The 22,066-nt window shown below is 35.5% G+C and overlaps 1 protein-coding gene across 2 annotated transcripts in view; it reads left to right on the top strand.

Moving 5' to 3' along the window:
- Positions 1–22,066, top strand: part of LOC145662678 (uncharacterized) — a 481,436-nt gene that overhangs the window by 70,907 nt on the left and 388,463 nt on the right. The window contains exon 1 of one of the 2 annotated variants that reach the window (XM_081728500.1): positions 10,229–10,477. The exons of the other annotated variant lie outside the window; for it this stretch is intronic. Within the exon in view, the coding sequence (XP_081584626.1) occupies positions 10,444–10,477 (34 nt within the window). The 5' untranslated portion in view covers positions 10,229–10,443. Of the gene's footprint in view, positions 1–10,228; positions 10,478–22,066 lie in introns of those variants that run through there. 2 annotated transcript variants of the gene reach the window in all.

The raw sequence follows: 22,066 nt of genomic DNA on the forward strand, positions 1-22,066 counted from the left end.
TGGTCCTGAAAATTCTGTCGAATTTTAGATTGGTTATTTGATCTGGAAAGTTCCGTCCAATAGCGGATCTATATTTTCGGATAGCACTGACACCGTAAGAATTGTAATAATCCATTTACATATACATATGCAAGACTTATAACTAATTTAAAATATAAATAAAGATATTGATTCCCAAAACTATCATTCCCAATGAATTTTTTTACAGTTTTTCCATGTTAATTTGAAATAGAATAATGAACAATATTACGAATTATATGAACAGCCAGAAATTTTTTGTTAAACGTCAAGTACAGTCAGTGCAAAAAATTTCGGGCACCCTCCTGTTAAAAACATAATATCATTAGGCTGTAATGGCATATTACAAGTTGTTACTACATGAATTTTCTTTGGACTTAACAGTGAATACTGGCAAACTCGTTGTCATTCTATCATTGATAATTTACGATAGTACGAAAGCGAAGAGTAATGCGTTTGTATTTAATATTACCATGTAACCAAACACACGAGTATTATATTAAAAAGACCAAAACAGTTTCGTTACGTAAGTAGTTTTTCAAACTGTGGGTATTTATGAGTGAAACTGCGAGTAACAGGATATACCACTTTGGTTTCAGTAGAGTGATAAAGCTTGTTCTAGGAACGGTGAATCCTATAGCAAAAAACAGTTGTAGTTATCACTTACCATTTATGCTCTGATACATGGGAAGACAGACAGGCAGATAGATTCGTTCTATGAAACTCCTAATACTTATGGACAGCCTTTTGAAAGCTTAGAATGAAACAAACGCTATCAATTAGTTTGTGAGGTAGTGCATTGTAATCGAAAGATTCTGGATTCAATTCCCTGACTGTTTTAATAATTTGTATTGTATCGTATGTACTTAGTCAGCAGATAAACCATACAAGACGAGACCTGCATTTTAAAATGGAATCAGAGCCACTGTCATGTGTTTGAAGCTCTCCCACCGTGAACCGAACCCAGAACTGAGTGGACACCAAAAGTATGCGCGCTAACCTTTAGACCAAGGCGTCTGGACTCTCTTAGATCGTTTAGACGCTTATGAAGGTTGTTGAGACCTAACTTACTTCCCTTTCTCTTACAACAAATATACTGCTTATCAATGATCCGCATTCTGGAAATCTTTACAGCCTTCATTGCTGGTGTAGTGGCTATCCTTTGGTTCACGGGGTCCTGACGGTCAAGGGGTAGTGCGAGAGATTGGATTTCCACCTTAAACTGTAGGTTCATGTATCATATAGCCTTGGTGATAAGAGACACTACACTTCAATAAACAAATAAACAGATCTAGAACGCCTTCTGTTTCATTTAGTAGATTTAATGAGAACTAGGAAACCCACTACCCCTAATACCATGAAAGGATGTGCTATATGGTCAAATCACTATAAGCAATGTATTTGATAACAAGAAGAAAGGAAGATCTGTTGCACACCGTAGAAGGTAATTTGTTTCAATAGTTAAGTCCCTTTGAATAGTAATAAATATTGGTATTTGTAAATAAAACTATGTTAAGGAAAGTATGCGAGCCTATTCATTTTGTAAACTCAGTTATACAAAAGCCTATTTCCAATAGACTCTTTGTAAAACTAACGCGACAATTTCCTAATTGACAGACTCTTTTGAAAGTCTTCAATTCTGTTCATGAAACTGAAACATCTGCCTAACTAGTTTTAGCATCTGAAAGTCAGGCATATTGACAGAAGTTTCTGTCTTCTTCTTTATGATATGTGTACCTAAACACTTACATATATCATGCTACAACGACATACAAACATTTCTCTGCACACAACTTCATTACTGTTGCATTAACATTTCCTATGGTTAACAGCGTCATGTAAGATTTGTTGTTACGTTCGCATTGTTCACAGCTTTTTTTCTTCACATTGCTCTTTTAAGGCGAACTCCAACCTTATTACTTTCTTTTTTCACAAATAGAGTGGGTATTCTAGACGTATTTTCTCACTTACTGACCAGAACTAGCAAGAATAAGTCAATAAATTATTGTCGTGGTCAAGTTGAAGTATGTAACAAAAATATGTAATAATACATTTATTTTTTCATATTTTTTTGCTATTCTAATGGGAATTTCCCCGAAGCTTGATTCATATCAATAGAGCTGGGTTACCAACTATGTAATAATAATTTACAAACATGTACATTTTTCTTATTTTCCTGATTACGTAGTCATGCTCAGGGTCGAAGGAGTAAAAGTGAGGGGGAACGCGGAAGGACGCCATCACTCCACTTCCAAAAAATATCTATGGCGTCCCTTCACTTCCTAAAAAATTACAATGGGTAAAGATAGGCACGGGGGACGGCGTGACGTCATTGGTCCCACTACCTTTTCAGATCCACTTTTACCAGTGGGTCGAATCAAAATTTTATTTGGTCCCTGGATGTAAAACTGAAGCTCCTATTACATTTCAAATTTCATTTCAAAAAGTGAACTTCCACCGGAGGCGTATCACTGAAAGAAGAATCCGATGTACCGTATCACATTAGTGTTATTTATAATTCTAGAAAATAACTGTAGACTTAGCAACGAAATAAAGTTAGATTCAATATGAACTTCTGTTTAAACGTATTTTTACCCTCGAGAGACGATAGGGGAAAAGAAAGTATAATGATCCTGAATAAATAAATAAATAAATAAATAAATAAATAAATAACTCGAGATTTCAACGAATTTACACGTTTCATATAGCCCCTACATACCGAAAAAGCGATTTTTCCATTTCTTTTCGTCTGGTTATCCGTTTGTCCTGATGTATACTAGGGATAGCCGCAGTTCCGGTTCCGGCGGAACCGGTTCCACGAGAAAGCGGTTCTTGTAAATCCGGTTTTTATAACCGGATCTTCGGAACCGGTTCCAAACTTGGATCCGAAACCGGATCTTCAGAATTGAATCTTAGAAACTGATTCCAAACCTGGATACGAAAACCCGGTTCCGTAAGCGGGTCTTAGGAACCGGTTCCAGACACGGATACGAAAACCAGGTTCCGGAACCGGATCCGTTCAGAACCGAAAACCGGTTCCGGCCATCTCTAATATATACCCGCCTAGAGGCCATACTCGCCGTTCATGTATCTGGATCACATTTTAAAATTTTTGTAATATTACCCAGAGGTTTTCTTTTCAAATCTTCCTACCCTAGGAAATACAGGTACTTTATTGAAGAGTGAAAATAAAAAAGAAACAAAGAAAGAAATGCGATTTTCTTGGAAATGGATCTAATGATTTTGCTTAATTTCCTTGTACATTCATATTTCATTAATAACCTTATAATATAGTACGAGTCATTTCTCTGGAGAAAAAAATCCAGAATGGTTAGGTTAGCTCTTGGGGGTGTTTTTTTTTTCTCAAGACTGGAGATTTTGCTCCTATTAAATTAGTATACTATCGTGTAAACTATTAGTAGACGACCGCCTTCCGACCTGCGTTCGACTATTACACACTTCCTTTGTGGTCGATAGACGCAAATATTTACAAGAATCGAGATTCAATTTTTCTCGAATTGATAGAAAATACTGTCAATTTGATTGTGGGAGAAAGTGCATGCAGATGCTTATCTTACTCTTAAGAAAGGTGATATATCTGGGGTAAAAAATAACGTATGATAACTCTGTAGTTATGCAATATTTTGGTTTTTTATTAAATAAAAATAAGCGAATGGAGACCCCTGAAGTGAGAGGGTACCTGGTGATTGCTGGGTTTGGCGTTACCTTGAAACTTCACTGGTCATGTTTATTTTCAGTGGCGTATTTAAGGGGGCTGTCCGGTTGAAGCCCCCGAAATAAACATCAGAAGTAATACTGTATTTGTCAAATTCCATTCCATGTAAGAACTGCGTTCCCTTTTTTTTCTTTCGTCCATTCTACTCTTCCGTTTCTTTTTCTTAGTTGTTGCTTTCTTTCGTTTCTCCTATCATACTTTCGACCGTTGTTAGTTGTGATTCAAGTCTGCCGTCATCAGTAACATGGCGTATAGCTCCTCAGCTCCTCAGTAAGTAAGAGGAGCTGATAAGCGAAACTGGTGTTCCACACCTACTTGAACGGATATCAACATAACTGGACTTTAATTATTATAGCAAAGGAATGTGTACATGGTTTAGTTATAAAGGAGGTTAAATGTTTGAATTAAAGAAGATCAAGAGGGGAGGAAATAAGTAGCCCGGGAAATAGGTAAGCCAAGATAATGATTCCTTTTTCTTCTATAAATAGAATAAAAGGTTAAATTCACTGCTAAATTTTTGTGTGTATTATATCACATAAGATTCACCAGTCTGCAATTCTTGCCATTAAATATTCAAGTTATGAATAAATTTAAATATATTTAATTCTCAAACTCAGGTAGGCAATGCCCCCCCCCTGTTTCCCCGTGTTGTACATAGCCACCCGAAACAAAATTCTAAATGCTCCACACACTTAACACAATTTTAGTAATAATATTTTATTGTAATAGCCATTTAGAAAACACCGGAAATATAATTTTAGAAGTGTGTAATTAAAAAGTAACTGTGAATTTGATATCAACTCAAAAAAGTAAAAAGAAGTTAAAACATTATTTGAAAAGAATTATTACCAGTTTGGTGATAATATTTACGTTGCAGAGAACGCCCAATTGATAGTAATAATAAAAAACAAAAAAAAATCAAGTCTAAAAGTGGATTTAAAAAAAGCAAAAAAGATAAACAACAAAGAAATGATAAATTTTCCTTTTGGAGTAAATGTTTCCAAATTGCCATAGCGTTTTGTTCTTTTCGTATTTTTATCAGGGTGGACAATGTGCATAATCAGGGTGATTGCAGTGATTGTAGAAGGGATATAAATATTGCATCACTTAGAATAGTTGTTGGCGGAGAAGGAAATTGCCATTTGTCATGGTTTTTTTTTTTCTGTGATTTTCTCGTGGAGCACGCTTTCTCCCGCGGGGGCTCCCATTCGGAGATTTGCTTGAAGAGAGACATGTCGTAATAACTAATCCAATTCGTGCCTCCAGAAAACAAAGATCAGCGCACAACGACGCTGTAACCAAAAGACAAGGCAGAGAGGGCTACTAGTTTACAAGAAAGAAGAAAAATCAATTGTTTTTTCAACAATAACGTTTTGAAAGAAAGTTTCGAAATCATGCTCTCATGCCAGTCCTTTTCTCACTATCGTGTGCCCTCTATCTTAAAAAAAAAAAAAAGTAAAATATTTTATTTTGGGGTAATTTTAATGCAGCTAACAGATTTTTATCTAAGTGGGCTAGGTAAGGTAGGTCACTATATTGATCAAATTTCTCTGTTATTTTCTGTGTGATTGATATATATTTGTTTCGAATTATGAAACCTAATCAAATTATATATACTCTTTCAACAATATATCCTACCAGTATTCATAGTACCTCGCGGGGAAGAGTTTCAATACAGTAGCAATGAAAATTAATACTGGGAAAATACTAGTGAAAACGAACGGAGATAATGCTCCGAGAGAATTTCGTCTGTCCCGCGGGGATTCCACCGGGCCATCCTCTCAAATCATTACTGTATCGAACTACATACATTCTATTTTCATGTACAACCTTGCACGTGTTTTATTATAAGTTTACAATATATTGGAAATGAACAACGAAAAGGCATAATAAAAAATATATATATCTTGTGTTATTGATGAGATACATTTATGTTTGTTTATAATCTATGATGCAGATGATCGAATATCCTCTACTAAGAGTTTGCTTCTATATTTTAGTTTATTTATTCAATAGCAATGGCCAGTCGCTATTCACCGCGATTCAAAAATGGTCAAAATTAAATTCTTATGAACTTAATAAAATGCATGCAAGATGAAAACTTACATGTAAGCTTCACGATTGCGAGGGGTGGAGAGGAATCGCCCTCCATTGATTTTAGTAAATATTTAACACCAGTACATGTAAAATTTACCCAATCTTTAACCTCAACGTTTGAAAGGATTTTTTCCAGTATTTTCTCCTCCTAATTCTTGTTCTAAATGGCAATTATTAAATTGGAGTAAGCTCACATTCCAAATTGCATAGCTCATAAATTGGAATGAGAGTTCTGGTCAGGAAAATATTTCAGAAACAAGCCAATGTCTATTGTGACAGTTAAAAAAAAAAAAAAAAAAAAAAAAAAAAAAAGAGAGAGAGAGAGAGAGAGAGAAATAAAATGTATGGGTTTATGTTCTACGATTATGCCCTTTGGGCTAAAGGACATAGATAAGTAATGAAAGTGAATGATAGTGAAATAATTGATGGAATAAGAATGTAGGAAGAAACGAGAGAACACCTAGAAAATTCACGGATACCATCCAAAATATAATTTATTTTAGGTCACCTGCACCATCAGGTAAATCTGATCTTTAAATACCGAGCAATGCTCACAAACATTCTACTCACTACTCAACACTACTGCATATCACCTCCCCCAGCCCGCTTGGCCTCCAGATTTTGCTTACTCCTTACATCTTGTAAAGCAGTTAGTCCTCCATTGAACACATGTGAGGCCCAATTGGACGTTGTCTGGTAAGTTCTACATTCCCGGCAACAATATTTGACTATCTGCTGCACGAAGTGGAAGAATCGTTCAACTCCATTCGCAGGATGATACAGCACCCGCAGTCGTCTGTGAAAGAATGCAGAGCTTCATTGAAGAGTACGTAGGATACCAACATATGACACACAATGTTCGTCCATGTTTTAATACTACCATATGTAACAAAAGCTGAATAAAAGTTTTAATTTCGAGAAAATGGCAAAAATATTCTTCGAAGAATAAATAGAAAAGTTTCTTGGAAAAATACATTAAAATTTATCAAGGATCTTATTACCAAAGACTACCAAGAATTTTATTATATAAGTACGTAAAAATTTAATCAATACAATAAGGAAATGAATTAACATATACCACATACATTTTAATGATAATGTTCATAGAATATGATGATGAATATGTAATGTCAAATTATGTGAGAACTAATATATTTTATGAAATATGATGCATATAATGCTCTGGTTTCTTCTCTCCAATATATTTCTCTGTGTTATATTAATATTTAATTTTACATGTGTATTATGGTAAAATAAATTGTACGGAGCAAAAAGTACTATGATTGCAAAGCAAGAATTCATTAATGTATGAGTCCCATTACGTTCCTTTAGGCTAAAGTAGACTTACGATGACAATGAAATGAAACGTGAAGTAAACAATACACAATGCCTATGCCTTAAGCGAGATTCGAATCCAAGACAGATAGATCTAGTTATCGCTAAACTTTAGGCCAGTGATCGTCAAAAACTTCATCACGAGCTACTAATAGCTCACGGGGACATTTTCGATAGATCACATTAACGCTCCGGCTAACCTTGATTCTTCCACTGGTTCCTCCATAAACAAATGTAAGATTTAAAAAAAAAAAAAAAAAAAAAAAAAAAAACAGTTGGTAGTTCTTTTGGTTGGTTGCTCACAGTAGGATTTAAAAATGGCACGATAGCTCGGAAGCTTCATAAGTTTTGCGACCACTGCTTTATACTATGTCAACTGGATTGTAGGAGTTTTCGGAAGATACTGATATGGTATTTTGACACACCCTGTGCATTGTGTCTTTAGGTGTAGATCCCTGTGCGCAGTATCATGATATGGAATGTGTCAAAATAAAAACCAATGACAGATTCAACGAAATGCCGATTATTTAACCAAAATAAAACTTAATGATAGATTCAATGCAATGATGATCATTTAGCTAAAATAAAACTTAATGACAGATTCGACAAACTCAATTCGATAATGATTATTTAGCTTATGTTGAAAGTGACCCGTGAGGAGGATAAACCAAAATTATAAAATAACTATTATTGTTACGAGTAGTAAGGGACATCCCTAACAGTACAATTACATAGCAGGCATATGCCTATCATGTTCCCTCAGGCACATGGGAATGTGTCTAGTATGTACCTTATATACTTCTGAGGAAGAAATCACATGGATGGCAAGTGATAGTCACAGTCTATGTCTGCCCCTAGGCAAATGCCTGGCATGTACCTGGGGAACGTGCCTAGTATGTTGTAGGTATGTTCCCCATGCCGTAAGCGTCAATGAACCACAAAATTACTCCCCCAAAATATATTAAATCGCCTGTATGCGTAATGCGTTTACATTAAGGTGAGTCTAAAAACACTTTAAACAAGTAAAAAAAATGTATCCTAGGGTGAACACGAATCACCAACCTTTGGATTACTAGCCGCGTGCTCTTCCGACGTGGCAACAGAGGCGATGAAGAGAAGGTCGCTTGAAGAAGGATAAATTCTTGAGGTCTTCTGCATTCGGCTAATCAGAGTGCTTCTTTAACCGCATATATTCGACTATAACCGTTTGGCATCAGATAAAATCTGGTCGCCATGTAATTTTATAACAAATTGACGAGTGTCTATTTACTTTATTTCATGGTTCTTCCATATTCACTTTCAAATGATCGGCGACAGTTGCCATCTAATAAAGTTGATACGTTTATTGCTTCTAGTTCACAATCACTTAGAAAAAGAAAAACAGATGCATGAAATGTGGGAGATGAACTTAGAACACCTAAATGGCGAATGCCTAGCACACCTTGTGCTGTTAGGGTATCTGAAACAATATGTACCTAAAGGACGTACCTAGAACATGACAGATATATGTTCCAAGTGATGACATAAAAACAAATAACTGTTAGAGTGCGAAACTGAGCCAAGTATATAAATGCTATATTTGTGGTACATAGTTGCAATTAGGTGTAACAAGTACCTAAAACTGCAGGTAGCTGAAGTGCATACTTAACACATGAATATCATATGTGTTAAGTGTCGGGTACCTAAAAAGTAGCTTGGACACCTAAATGGCACATGCCTAGCACATCTTGTGCTGTTAGGGATGGGTGCTTAGTGATAGAGTTCTCACCTCTGGTGTGAGGAGTTACGGACCGCTACATTGTGCTACTGACAAGAAGGGACTAACGTCAAACAGCGAGTACAATTGCAATACATTTAACAAGACTGCAAGGTCCCCAATTTCATCCTCCACTATTTTACCGATCTATTTCACTTGGAAGTGACACAGTATGCGAAACTTACTCTCCTCCGTAAGTTTTACACACCAGTGTATTCTTGTTTGTTACTTTCAGTATACAATTTTACTCTCGCATATACCTACCAAACATTTACATGGACCGAGGTAGTTGAGTGGCCTGAGATGTTAGGTTGACGATTGTAACTCATTGAGGGTTCCAGTGTCTCTGAAGAGCATGGATGGAGTTTTAACTGTACGAGTTTCTGTGTTCATATCTCTGCCGAGTCTAGTGGTTCCGAACACTGAAAAAAAATAATGCAAAAGTCAGAAACTTAAACAAAATAATGGTAGAGCGCTCACGTCATTCGATCTCAGCCACAGTATGTAGGTTTTGTGTTGATACGAATATCATGTGCGTGAGTTTTCTTGGAGCTCTTCCCTTTTCTCCCACTTCATTCATTCCACTATTTCGTTCATTATCATCATCACCTTTCCCCTTAGCAATTGAGGGACGTTAAAATAATAACATACATATACGTTTTTAAGCATGCTGTTGTTGCTTAATGCACGTATTTTGCGTAAATGTTTGTATAGAACATTCTTTTATATATTAAAAAAATGCATTGTAATATTACAACCTGTTTATGAATCTGAAACATTCCGGATATTGACGTAAATAATGTAGAAAGCACGATTTCCTGTATACATTTATATTAGGCTTATGTTTTCAGTTACCATATTTGTTTCCGGCTCTACTACAGCCATTTATTTACGGAAAACACAACTTTGTGTAATTATGAGTCAAAATACATATGAAAGAGTTTAGAATTATATTCTAATTTTTCATACAGAGCACACCTGATCGTTAAATGAGCTGTTGGTTAATGTTTACTCTGTCTTTTACATGTGTCATTGCTCATTCATTCATATTTTGTGGAATCTGAAAATAATACACTCTTTTGTAAATACCAATTTGTTTGGTTGTTATTACTTTTAAAGTTTTGATTCATTCATAAATACACCCACTCAACGTATTAATTGAGGTTATTGTATAAAGAGCAAAATTCTACTCTTTTCCTCACTAGCTGTCAGACCGGTAAGAAGTGCTTAGCCAGTTCTGCCATAGTCTGCAGTGTATCGTATACTGATAGCATGGTGAACTAGAAAAGTGTAAAGTGTTTAAAATACGATTCAAAGGTATATGCTGTTAGACATTCTTCAACGAAGTTGTCAAAAGTTAACATTCGATTATTCCTTGTAGACCCTACAGTATACACCCAAGAAAAGTCTGTGTAAGAACTAGTGGGACTTTGCATCGGTCAAATCACAAGATTCGAAGATTTTGGAACGTTAATTTCATAAAAGTGTTACTAAACGAGTTATGTGGGCAGTTGGCTGTGTAAAGCGGCTCATTGGTAAGTATTTTGAAGTCTTTAAATGAGTTACTTATGTATTGGATATATGCTGATTATTTTTACACAGAATATGACATTTATGAAGAACCTCCCCGTTGGTCTAGAAGCTAGCGCGTGCGCCTCTGCTATGCTTTCCCTTGTTCGATTCCCGGTGGTAGAGTACAAAAAAAAATCACAACCATTCACTTTCATTAACCGTCTGTCTCCTTTAGCCTAGCGGGACGTTCAACTAAAAAAAAAAAGAAAAAATGCATGAAATTAATGTTTAGAAGTACCAATGTGCATAAATATGTGTACACTTTTTTAAACAGTTTCTTAATACAATCTCTCTTCATGAAAGAAGGAGCTCTTGCCGTTGGGTGTAAAAAATGAAATGAAATATTTAAGTTTTACGTCCGACGGATATGCCGGTTAGGCTAAAGGAGACGGTGATGATGAGAAATGAATGAAATGGTGGAATGAAGAAAGTGGGATAGCCTGGAGAAAACCCACACACATGGTATTTGTCCACCATGAAGTTCACTTGGCGCGAGCTGGGATCGAACCAAGATCCCCAGGCACCAGAAGTGAATGCTCTACCACTGAGCCACCGCGGTTCCGTGCATGTAGCGCCCGTAGACTTAGCGCCCAGTGTTTCTGGCTCACAGAAGGAATTTGGTATTGATTTTATCTCACAATCAGGGATGTCCAGTTCATTTTACCACTCTTTCCACAGGTCGTTAATTCCTGTTATTTTCTTACATCCATGTTCCGTGTACTTAGCGTCCACTAAGTAAAACTGTTATGAAGAGGGAGAGAGAGAGCGAGAGAGAGACAGAGAGACCAGCCAATAGCACAGATTATGACGCTTCAATGAATCATAACCTCCGGGGGAAAGGGTGAAACGCAGAAACGTAGTTTTATATATATATATATATATATATATATATATATATATATATATATATATATGCATGTATGTAACTGTACTCCGTGGTATGCAATGCTCTACAATATTTAAATGTACTATAAACTAAGGTTACATATTTAGCTTTTAATGTGAAAACTATGTAAAACAGACGTAATCTAGAATACCGCAATCAGGATAAGGCATACAAAAAACGGTGAACATATTCTCACGACTGAGAACCGGGACAAAATGTAAACTGGCGAAACACCGGGATAAGAGTCTTCATGGAGGTCACGGTGGTTCAGTTGTAGAAACACTCACATCTGGTTCATGTAATCCCTGGTTTTATCCCATCTTGCGTCAAATGGGCTTTGTGGTAGTCAGACGCTGCGTGCATGGATAAACTCGGAGTTCTCTCGTTTTCTCTCACTTTCTTAATTCCACCATTTCATTCATTCTCACAATCACCGTCTTCTCTATCGTACTCAAGGTTTCATTTCATTTCAAGAGCTTTCAAACCGGGACTGTCCCGGTAAAAACCTGACATATGGTAACTCTGACTATATAACAACATCGGTTTCGATACCAAAAAAGAAAAAGTCAAATTATCATATGGTATTACACAGTTTCAGAAAAAAAAAACATCTAACAAGCTAGCCGCATTAAGTCTGATACATATTTCACAACTTTATGAGTTATATAAATCTGTATAGTTAAGCAATTGATGTCATACACTACAAGCACTGAAAAACAACGTAACGTTCTATAATAAAAATAACGTTGCTTTACGAACCAATAAGTTAATCGCTTTACGAACCTTATTGTACACATTATACCCTAAAGTTACAGCCTTATGCAGTAATCAATTCCAATCAGATATTGAACGAGTATGGTGTTTCTTTGAGAATAATCCATCACTAAGTTGAACAAGCGCCTTTGAAGGCTAGTCGTCTTCCATTTTACCCTCTTCTTCAGTAATTCATCTCGCTACTCATGTTCGATGCAGTTGAAACCATGGCCTCATCCTTTTGTAATGTCCATCCACAAGGAAGGATGGACAGGTTCAACCTTTTGGAATTTCAAATTCGAAGCTTCTATCAATTTACTCGTTCGTGTCTCTTTCTGTAATTTTGCTATATGAACGGGTATGTTGCGAGGAAACAAAAGAGGCTAGCAAAGAAATTGAATCGTAAGATCACCGTAAGTCGCATACTCCAGAGACTACCTGATGCGTAATGTTGATCAAAATAAATTAGGAGTTCTTCAGTTTATTCTGGTACGATTTGTTGTAAGTAATCCATCACTTCTGACCCTTGTCAGAGAGAAGGAAAACAAATCCGTCCACCATTCCATAGAAATCGGACTTTCTCATTCTCCCTGTAAAAATTCGCGAATCCCAAGTGCTGCAGTATGTACTTCGTGTTCGTGTGACTTGTCTGGAACGCTTTGGCTCACGACTTCCCTCACTAGCCACGTCTGGTTGTGAGTTTAATTTACATATTCCTATATATGTTTGTTTTATCTTTCCTCGCTGGTCTAGTGGCAAGAACGCAAGCCTTTGGCGTATGAGGTTCAAGATTCGATTCCTGGTGGGAGAGCATTGAATGACCAAAGTGGTTCGGATTCCACTATAATCAGTAAATCCAAGTCTTCTTTAGCCTACCTGGCAAAACCATGGAACATAAAACTAAATACAAACCTATTTATTTATTTATTTATTATTTTTATTTATTTATTATTATTATTATTATTATTATTATTATTATTATTATTTATGTTTTTTTTATTATTTTTTTTTTTGCAAAAGGAAGGTTTTATTATGAAGTAAAACACTATTCAGAAGTATAATATTGAAATTTGCAAGAAAAAAACTTATTTCTGCGTAACAAAATTTAAAAATTAGTCACAGGTAATTGTTTTACAATTCTCCATGTCTTTTTAGGTACTTTTCATTACACTAATTAGCACTTTGATAAGTCGTGATGAAATATAAACATAGTTTCGTTGCAATTCTCCATGTCCAGTAGGCATTTTTGACGTACTGTCATTAGCGCTTTTGATATTTCGAGATCAAAGATTTGAAGGGGTCTGTGCCCCACCCAACCATTTTTCCGAGGAAAATACGAAACACATATTCCATCATTTAACGTTTATAATATATGTGCACAATTTCATTCACTCCGGCTAACTTCTTCTTGTCTTTCGGACCTCAAATTTCTCCAAATTTTGGGTGGAGGCTTTTACCCCTTAAAACAGTTTTCCCCAGAAAAGAAAAAAACACGTATTCGTTTATTTCATGTGTAATATCTACCTGCCAAATTTTATCAAAATCGGAGTGTTACACTTCGAAAATGTTACATGTCAGTACATTCATGTAGCTTGCATTTGCGGCAGAAAGTTCTTGTTTTGTGCTCCCTCTTTGCTGGAGAGAATTTCTTAGACTGTTCCTCTTCAGTATGCAGGGAAGCTTCCATTCTCCGTGATTTTTTCTCAACGTTGGCGAACTGCTAACCAGACGAAATGAAGAGTTTACGGAATTTCAAACTTTTTAAATGTATGTTTATCGTTTGAAATTACGCTTTGATGACACAATACCATAAGTGTTGAGTCCACTTACATCAGTTATGTAAAATACTGTCATAGGCCATTTTGTTCATTGTTTTGTAATCTAACAGCGAGCCATATGATTGTTAGTGTGAACGTGTGATTTTGTTGTATTGTAATATATGATAACTTTGAGTTTTTCCTCCGCTCTACAAGTGACCACTTCAGGATAGTTGTGCATTGTGTTTTGCAATGGGTGATCTTACTGGGTATATATTGTCAAAAGACACAGCACACCCAAAAAATGAGAAATTGTTCGTCTACAGTCATATTGCATGTAAGAATAAAATTATATTGCAGAGTGTGCGAAGAATCTGCAACTTCACAAATTAGGAACAGTTCATCATCAGGTATTCTAATAGCGCCGATGTTGTCATCAAAACATAAGGCAGCCCATGTAGGATCGCTTTTCTCCGGAGTTTTGCTTTTTGCATTAGCACGTGCTTTTGCATTAGCTATAGGTGCTACGCTTCAAACTTCTAACCAATCCTCTGGATAAGAAAACTACTCAACGTCTCATTTCAATATCGGTACCTGAACAAGAAACTTCAGTTGCATTTGTATATAAGTCTGCTAATATATTATCGTCTGTCGGGAATCAATTTCTTCATTGTTTATTGATTTACCAAAAATATTCCTCCTCTACCATCAATAGTGCGTGTATTGTTAGTGATCTGTTTGTCTACCATGTGCAATGATCAAAACACACTAATAATAAACGAAACTTTACATACAATCAGTGGCAAAGCCAGGATTTCTATTTGGGGGGGGGTCAGTAAACTTTTTTGTTAATGTGGAGACTGAAAGCGCAAATTTAAATTTTATTCTAGCAACTTTTTAAAATTTTGGTTCTTGGGAGTTCATATCCCGGGAAACTCCCCCTGAATACGCAACTGTATACAATGGAAAAATTAATACAGTTTGATAGACAAAAGCAACTATTATGCTTCTGACAATGGACTTATATAAGTGAATGAATAAAGAAAAGTTGCTACTAAAATAAGCAAAATTGCAAATAATTAAATCAATCAAACTAAATAATAACACATAAAGTTGCAATATGTTATATCTGACTTCATTGGGACAGTTAGAAGATTATCAGAACGTTCACTCCGCTACGAGCCACAATCTCAATCTATTCTCAATCTATCCTCATATTTCTTCAGTAAGGCTCGAGTTTAATGGACCCACTCGGTACCCAATGCTATAAATTTTAAAAACTATCACTTAACTCACGGAAATGAAAAAAAAAATACTTAAATAACATAATACAAGAACACAACCAGGGAAATGTCATAGAATCTCAATACTTACTAAGCCTAGTAATTATTAAAGAAAGTATGCGTACGAGTGCAATGGACCCACCTGTTAGTCCTAGGCAGTGGCGGCGGTTGGACGTTAAAAGGGGGGAGGCAAGACATTATCTGAATACAGTATTTGTATGTCAATGTTACTTTTCCTGGTTGCTTGTAACACTTTGTTAGACTAAAGGCTGTATAACTATTAGGAGGCTGTTATATAGACTAAAGGCTGTATAACTGTATAACTCTCTTCTTCAGTTAAAATACCGTATATCTTGTTTCATATTTTGTTACGTAAATTGACAAGAGCAACACAAGGTACTACTAACTCTTTGTACTCTTATACAACGAAGGTGTAAGAAGAGATCTGATTCCTTGCTCATGAAATCAAAAAATCATAAAATCATGCATCTTAAAATTCTGTCTGGAAAATTGTGTGATCAGATTAGGGACCTATTTAATAACAAATTTGCAAAACAAATAAATAGAAAGGATAATATTAATCAAATAATCATAGTAATGGATAATAAGGCTTGTTCTGCAAAAGTTATATTGAAACTGGAAATTAATGAACAACTTATATTTTTAATTCCACGCATGTTATTATATGTGTTATTACTCTTAGAAAGACAGTGAATACTACAAGCATATGCTACGACATTCAAAGAAATACTTTTGCAGCTTCCCGAAACATGTTCGTTGCCATTAAATACAGTTTTCATTTTCTTGGAATACATCAAAACTCAACAATACTTCGTCACTCCACATTCCAGTTATACAAAATAATCCCAAAACCTAGAATTATGTTGAATTTACTAAATTTAATTGTATAACAAAACTGTATATGTACACCCCTAAACTCGTATATTACACTGCAAAATTATATATTCCTTACTGAGCTCCTTCGTGGCTAAGCGGTTAACGTACGCACCTTTGACGTGGGAGACTTGGGTTCAATTCCCGGTGGGAGCTCACGTGGTTCGGACTCTACGTTAATCATTAAGTTCACGTCTCATATAGCTTCGCTGCTGAACAGGATGTTAAACTGAAAAAAAACAAATCAAAATATTCCTTACTATAAGAAAGAAGAAAAGAACTGTCAATTTTTCAAGAAAAGAACTGTTTTAGGAACTGTCCATTTTTGTGCAATTTAAGAATAACTTGTGAAGGACTTCTTTTCTTGCGAAATGATATCTCAATTAGATCCAGAACGGCTTACTAACATATCGAGCCCTTGTAAGATGAAATGAAAGTACGCTCGAAATGTCTCGCTCCAACAGCTTAATTTTTGGGCCATTTTTAATGGCATTTTTAAAACGCAATTTCTGTAGCTTTCTTAACTTCACGGAAAGATAACCAATACGTACTCATGGAACGGCAAATATTTTATGGCACCATTTGTATTCTATGAACCAATAATACATACAAAACTTTATATTTCCAAATGAAACTATATACATTAATGGGTCATTTCAAAAAGTGGAGGGGCAACTGCCCCTTTGCTCCCCCCTAATCGCCGCCCGTGATCCTAGGGTTAAAAGTGTATCCTTGTATGGATATTTAGATAGAGGAAATACTAGTTCTTGCCGAATTTCCTTAACTTCTTACGATATGTTCCATTATTTTTAAACTAGGGTTTAAAATGTGATTGATTGCGTTTAGGGCGGCTTATAACACTTGACACATGTTCATTAGAACGTTTTATTTTCATTTGATATAAAGAATTACCCAGCAAATTTTGGCATTTGAATTTTTTGACACCCTGTATTTACGATAGGAAATGAAGTTATGCAATGTGCATAAATAATTGCTGTTTTCCATGCAGTAGTATTTGCATTAAGGTGCGTGTAATTATTATTATTTAAAACTATATAAACTTTAAAATAACGATGGCACATAAATTCACATGTATATATGAAAATCTCATAGGTGATATGGTAATGCTCTTAAGTCGTAATTAAATTGTATGTAATTACAGATGTACATGAAAAGTCAGAGTGTTAGAGCTGACGGTGATGAACAGAAGAGGAAGAAAAGAACACATTTCTTTCAACTTGCCTAAGGGGTTTTAAAAGTGACATGACAATTGTGCAGAAAGTATAGCAGGATCTTTCAAGTGAAAATTTTTTGTTCTTTAGTCGTCAAAAGAGAGGGGATGGGATAGATGATTTGAGTACGAAACTACATTTATACATATAAACTAGTTCTCTCTTTGGTCAACCCTAGCACACTGATAAGCATCAAATATTTTATGGGCTCTAAGTACACGATATTATATGTGGGCGCTAAATCTACGGGCGCTAAGTGCACTCCACGGCCACCGCGGCCCCCGGTGGGTGTAGCCGAGCGGTCTGAGGTATTAGACTGATGATCGTGAGATGAAACCTATTGAATGTTCTAGTCCGTCTGTAGTAGCAAGGGTGGAATTTTTGTCCTCGGTGTTTCTGTGTTCGTGTCCCTGTCGAATCCAGTAGTCTTGAAAATAGTAGAAATAAAAAATAAGTCAGGAAGTTTTCTTTACAAAAGTGGTAAAGTACTTACATCTAGTGTGTGGAATCCCTGGTTCGATTCCCGGCCAAATAAGTTTGTGGTGGACAACATCAAGTCCGTGGGTTTACTCGGGGTGTTCCCGTTTCTTCCCACTTTCTCATTCTATCAATTCTTCCATCATTATTCACTTAACCTTAATCAGCGTCTTTTTTAATCATGGCATGGGATATTAAAGTAAAAATAAATACCTTTTCTTCATGAAAGAAATCCTGACTTTCTGACTGATGAGCGTTTGGGTCAAACTGCTTAAAAGGCCTTATCTCGGCGAAATTAAAATACCGCTAATTTTACAGTAATTATGTGATATCTTCAAATAGATAAAAATATAATCGAAATGTGGAACAAGAGCGCCCTAGACAATATCATTTTACTTGAGATACCGTTTCACGACTCACTTATCTGCTTTCGATTTCGAGAAATTTTGAATTCAACATTTATTTTCGCGTTTCTAAATGGCTGAAAACGGAAAGCCACCAGGTGACTTGTGATAACGGTACCTCACTCAAAATATTATTGTCTGGGGCATTCTTGTTCCACATTTCAATTATCTTTTATCTATTTGAAGATATCACACAATTACTGTAAAATTAGCTGTATTTTAATTTCGCTGGGATGAGGCCTCTTAAGTTAGAAACTTGAAGTTTAGACATTACATTATATCAGCGTTTCCCAACCGGTGTGCCGCTAGTGTGCTGCGAGGAAATTGAAACAAAATTATTAATTCAATAGCAATCAAATTGTAAGACATGGGGAAAAATGTATATTTGTATTTCACAATATTATGAACCTCTACTATGAATCTACAATTTTAAGTTTCATACTGAGTTACTTTTCATACATTTTTAATGTTGAAAAAAGTATTTGTTATCATTGTTATGACCATTATTGTTTCTTTATTATTGCAGACAATTTCGTAACTTAAAATTTTAAAATATCATTCAATCCTTTCGACAAAGCAAACATGCATACAAATTACCTACATTTGTGTTTTAAAAGTAAAAGAGATTTGTTTGTTCGTTCATTATTTAGTGATCTTCCTTTTTTTGTGAAAAGTTGGATACAGTTTTCGAAAAAAGGAATTGTATTTTTAGAAACCTGAGTCGTATATTTCATTGCAATTGTTGTCAATTTTTTTTAAAAAAGCATAATGATTTACCACTGGGGAAAACCAGTGATCGAGCTTTCTTCTCTGTGAGGAGATCAGCAATCACAGAGAAAAAATAACACTGTATTTTATATTTACAAATAATAATAATATCTATATGAGCATGCCGCAAGAATTCAAGTTACACCTGTAGTGTGCCGCAAGTTGAAAAGAGTTGGAAAACGTTGCATTAGATACTAGACATACATAGGATTTGTGGCATAAGATACTACTTATTATAATATGTCCATATCTCAGAATATTTAAGATTTCACACATGGAAATTTTGTATTTAGGCTTTTTATTTAAAATAATTAAATTCATGTTTCATTGTTTTTTAAAAATATTTGTAGAAGGAAGAGAGACGGGTTGGAAATTCTAACGAGGGAAGGGCGTTATGTCACTCAGAGCTAATTGCACCAAATTTGGTGTAGGAATAGGTAATAGGAATAGAAAAAAAAAACGTATGGAAGCATTCATTTCGTAGGTGTTCGGAATCAGAAATAATGTCCCCTACAATTCTGCAGAAATATGGCCTGTCAATCAGATGTTGAAGCGACGAAGCCTTTGCTCTCTGTTGCGCCCAATGCAGAAGTTAAATAAAGTAGAATGAAACAGAAAAGATGAACTGAACTGAAAATGCGCCAATGTCCGCCCTCAGTCCCACTAGGCGAATGCAGGGGTAGTAAATCTATTAACTGTTCTTGCCTTTTTCCGTTGGGTATGCATCACTAGTTAGCTTAATGAAATTATATTAAGAAAATAAAGAAAATGTATACAGAAATTAATCATGGGCGTCGCCACAAGTTTTCCAGGGAAGGAGTCGAAATGAAGTTGCTATATTTCCTCACACTGTAAGATATTGTGAGTGCGCAAGTATTAAATGTTTAAACCCACCAATATTAAAGTATTGTGCATTTGGGAAACGAATATATATGGAAATTTTTGAATTTGGTGTACTCATCACTAGAAAGCAACAAAATGTATTGGTCATAAACAGCTTCGTAACAATAACTTCATCTAACTAGTCATGCATACCCAATGGTCAAGATATAAGGTAGTAATGGTAAGGGCAGTTGATAGATTTAGTATACCAGCCTGGTGGGACTGAGGGCGAACATTGGCGCATTTTCTGTTCAGGTCATCTTTTCTGTTTTTCTTCTACTTTATTTAACTTCTTCTGCATTGGCCACAACAGCAAGCAAAGCCTCCGTCCCATCAATATCAGATTGACGGCCATACAACTGAAGGGTCCTTTATTTCTGATTCCGAACGCCTACGAAAAGAGTGCTTCTACACGTTCTTTTCTATTCCTATTACCTACTCCTACACGAAATTTGATGAAATTATCTCTGAGTGACATCACACCCTCCCCTCGTAAGTGGAAGGAGGTAAAATTGGGGTTGCAATTATTATAATGTTGTCTCCAATTAACTGTCGAAATCCCTTGAGGTTGAGGTTGCAGATATTTACAGATATGAAATTTAGTGAGAAGAACGGGAACAAAGGTTGAAATATAAGATGCGAGGCTGTAGACCGAGCAAATGCGGGAATTTCCCAGTTAGCCGAAGGTTGTGTGTGTGTGTGTGTGTGTGTGTGTGTGTGTGTGTGTGTATGCCGAAACAATATTCTTGGAAAAAACTCTACTTTACCATAAACACAAATCTCATCAAAAACACAAATGTGAAAAATAGAGCTAAGCTCTCGTACGTTTATCAGTTTGTTGACCCAGAAATAGGATATAGATCTGAAACAATACAAGTTTTTATTGAAAATTGGAAAATTAATTTGCAAATTCAGTGCGGAAAACAAGTTCTGTACAATATCGTTTCCAGTAAAGTAGCAACTCTCATCTTTCGCTTTCCGAATGCCAATAGAACTTGGCATCATTTTAGATCTCTATTCTTTTTCTGGCTCAACAAAATAAATATATGAGAACTTGGCACTATTTTTCAGATTTAAGTTTTCGGTGGAGTTTGTCTTTAAGAAAAAAAGAAAAATTGTGTCCAATGCACATATTTTTCTCTTGAATGTATTAGAAGAGAACTACCTGAGTTGCTTTGCCACTTGGATCAAGGAATTGTTAGGATAAACAATCCACGAACTGTGGATCCATGAAATACTGCATCAGACTTTAAACAATTAATTCCATAATAGAATAGAATCTCCTTACAACATGAATACATAATTCTATCAAACGAATACAAAGCATGCCTGCCTGCAGAGGAGGAAGTCATTTGGAACTTACATTTAAAAAACAAGTAACAGTGTCACGTGTACACCACGTAAAGGATTCTGGTTTGTATAGTGTGATATTTTCTCAATTTATATTGTAATCGTAAGTGGTAGCAAATTTGTACCACTTCTGATTTAAGAAGAGTGATTATAGTGTGGAGAGAATATGCCTTTGGGACAATTAATTCATTTCAGAAAATAACTTTTCTCTATATATTACCAATTTTACTTTATGATGATCACTGATTAAACCAGAAGTGGTTTATTTTATAACGCTTCCGGTTTTAATAGCGAGAAGGATGAAGATATGCTCTTGGAATGCTTAATTCATAGCAGAAAGCCGCTTCTCGCTATCTTTTATCATTCTTACGCTACAAAGATCAACGTTAAAATAGCTCCAATTTTACTAGAGAGATTAGAGTGGACTATATTATTAGAACGCTTAACTGATTACAGAAAACCGTTTCTCACTATCTTTGACTATGTTTGTTCTATGGTGATCACAGTTAAAACCGAAAATGGCTGATTCCCCCCCCCCCCATTCATTTCGGGTTTTAATAGAGAGTTATGGAAATGTATTGTTGAAAAGCTTATTAGATTAGAGGAAACCTCTTTCCGCTATCTATTACCGTTATCTTCTATAGCGATCAATGTAAAAACCAGAAATAGTTAATTTGTACCACTTTCGGTTTTAGTAGAGAGTTAAGAATGGAAGTGGAATGCATTCTTGGGATGCTTATCTGATTGCAAAAAATGGCTTCTCGATATCTATTATCGTGTTTGGGGTATAATGATCAATGTAAAAACCGAAGATGGTTAATTTCTACCAGTTCTTGATTGAACATTACTTCCATCAACAAACTCGG

The sequence above is a fragment of the Thermobia domestica genome, chromosome 10 (assembly GCF_964235325.1).
Source record: "Thermobia domestica chromosome 10, izTheDome1.hap1.1, whole genome shotgun sequence".
In the NCBI taxonomy this organism is placed as follows: domain Eukaryota; kingdom Metazoa; phylum Arthropoda; class Insecta; order Zygentoma; family Lepismatidae; genus Thermobia; species Thermobia domestica.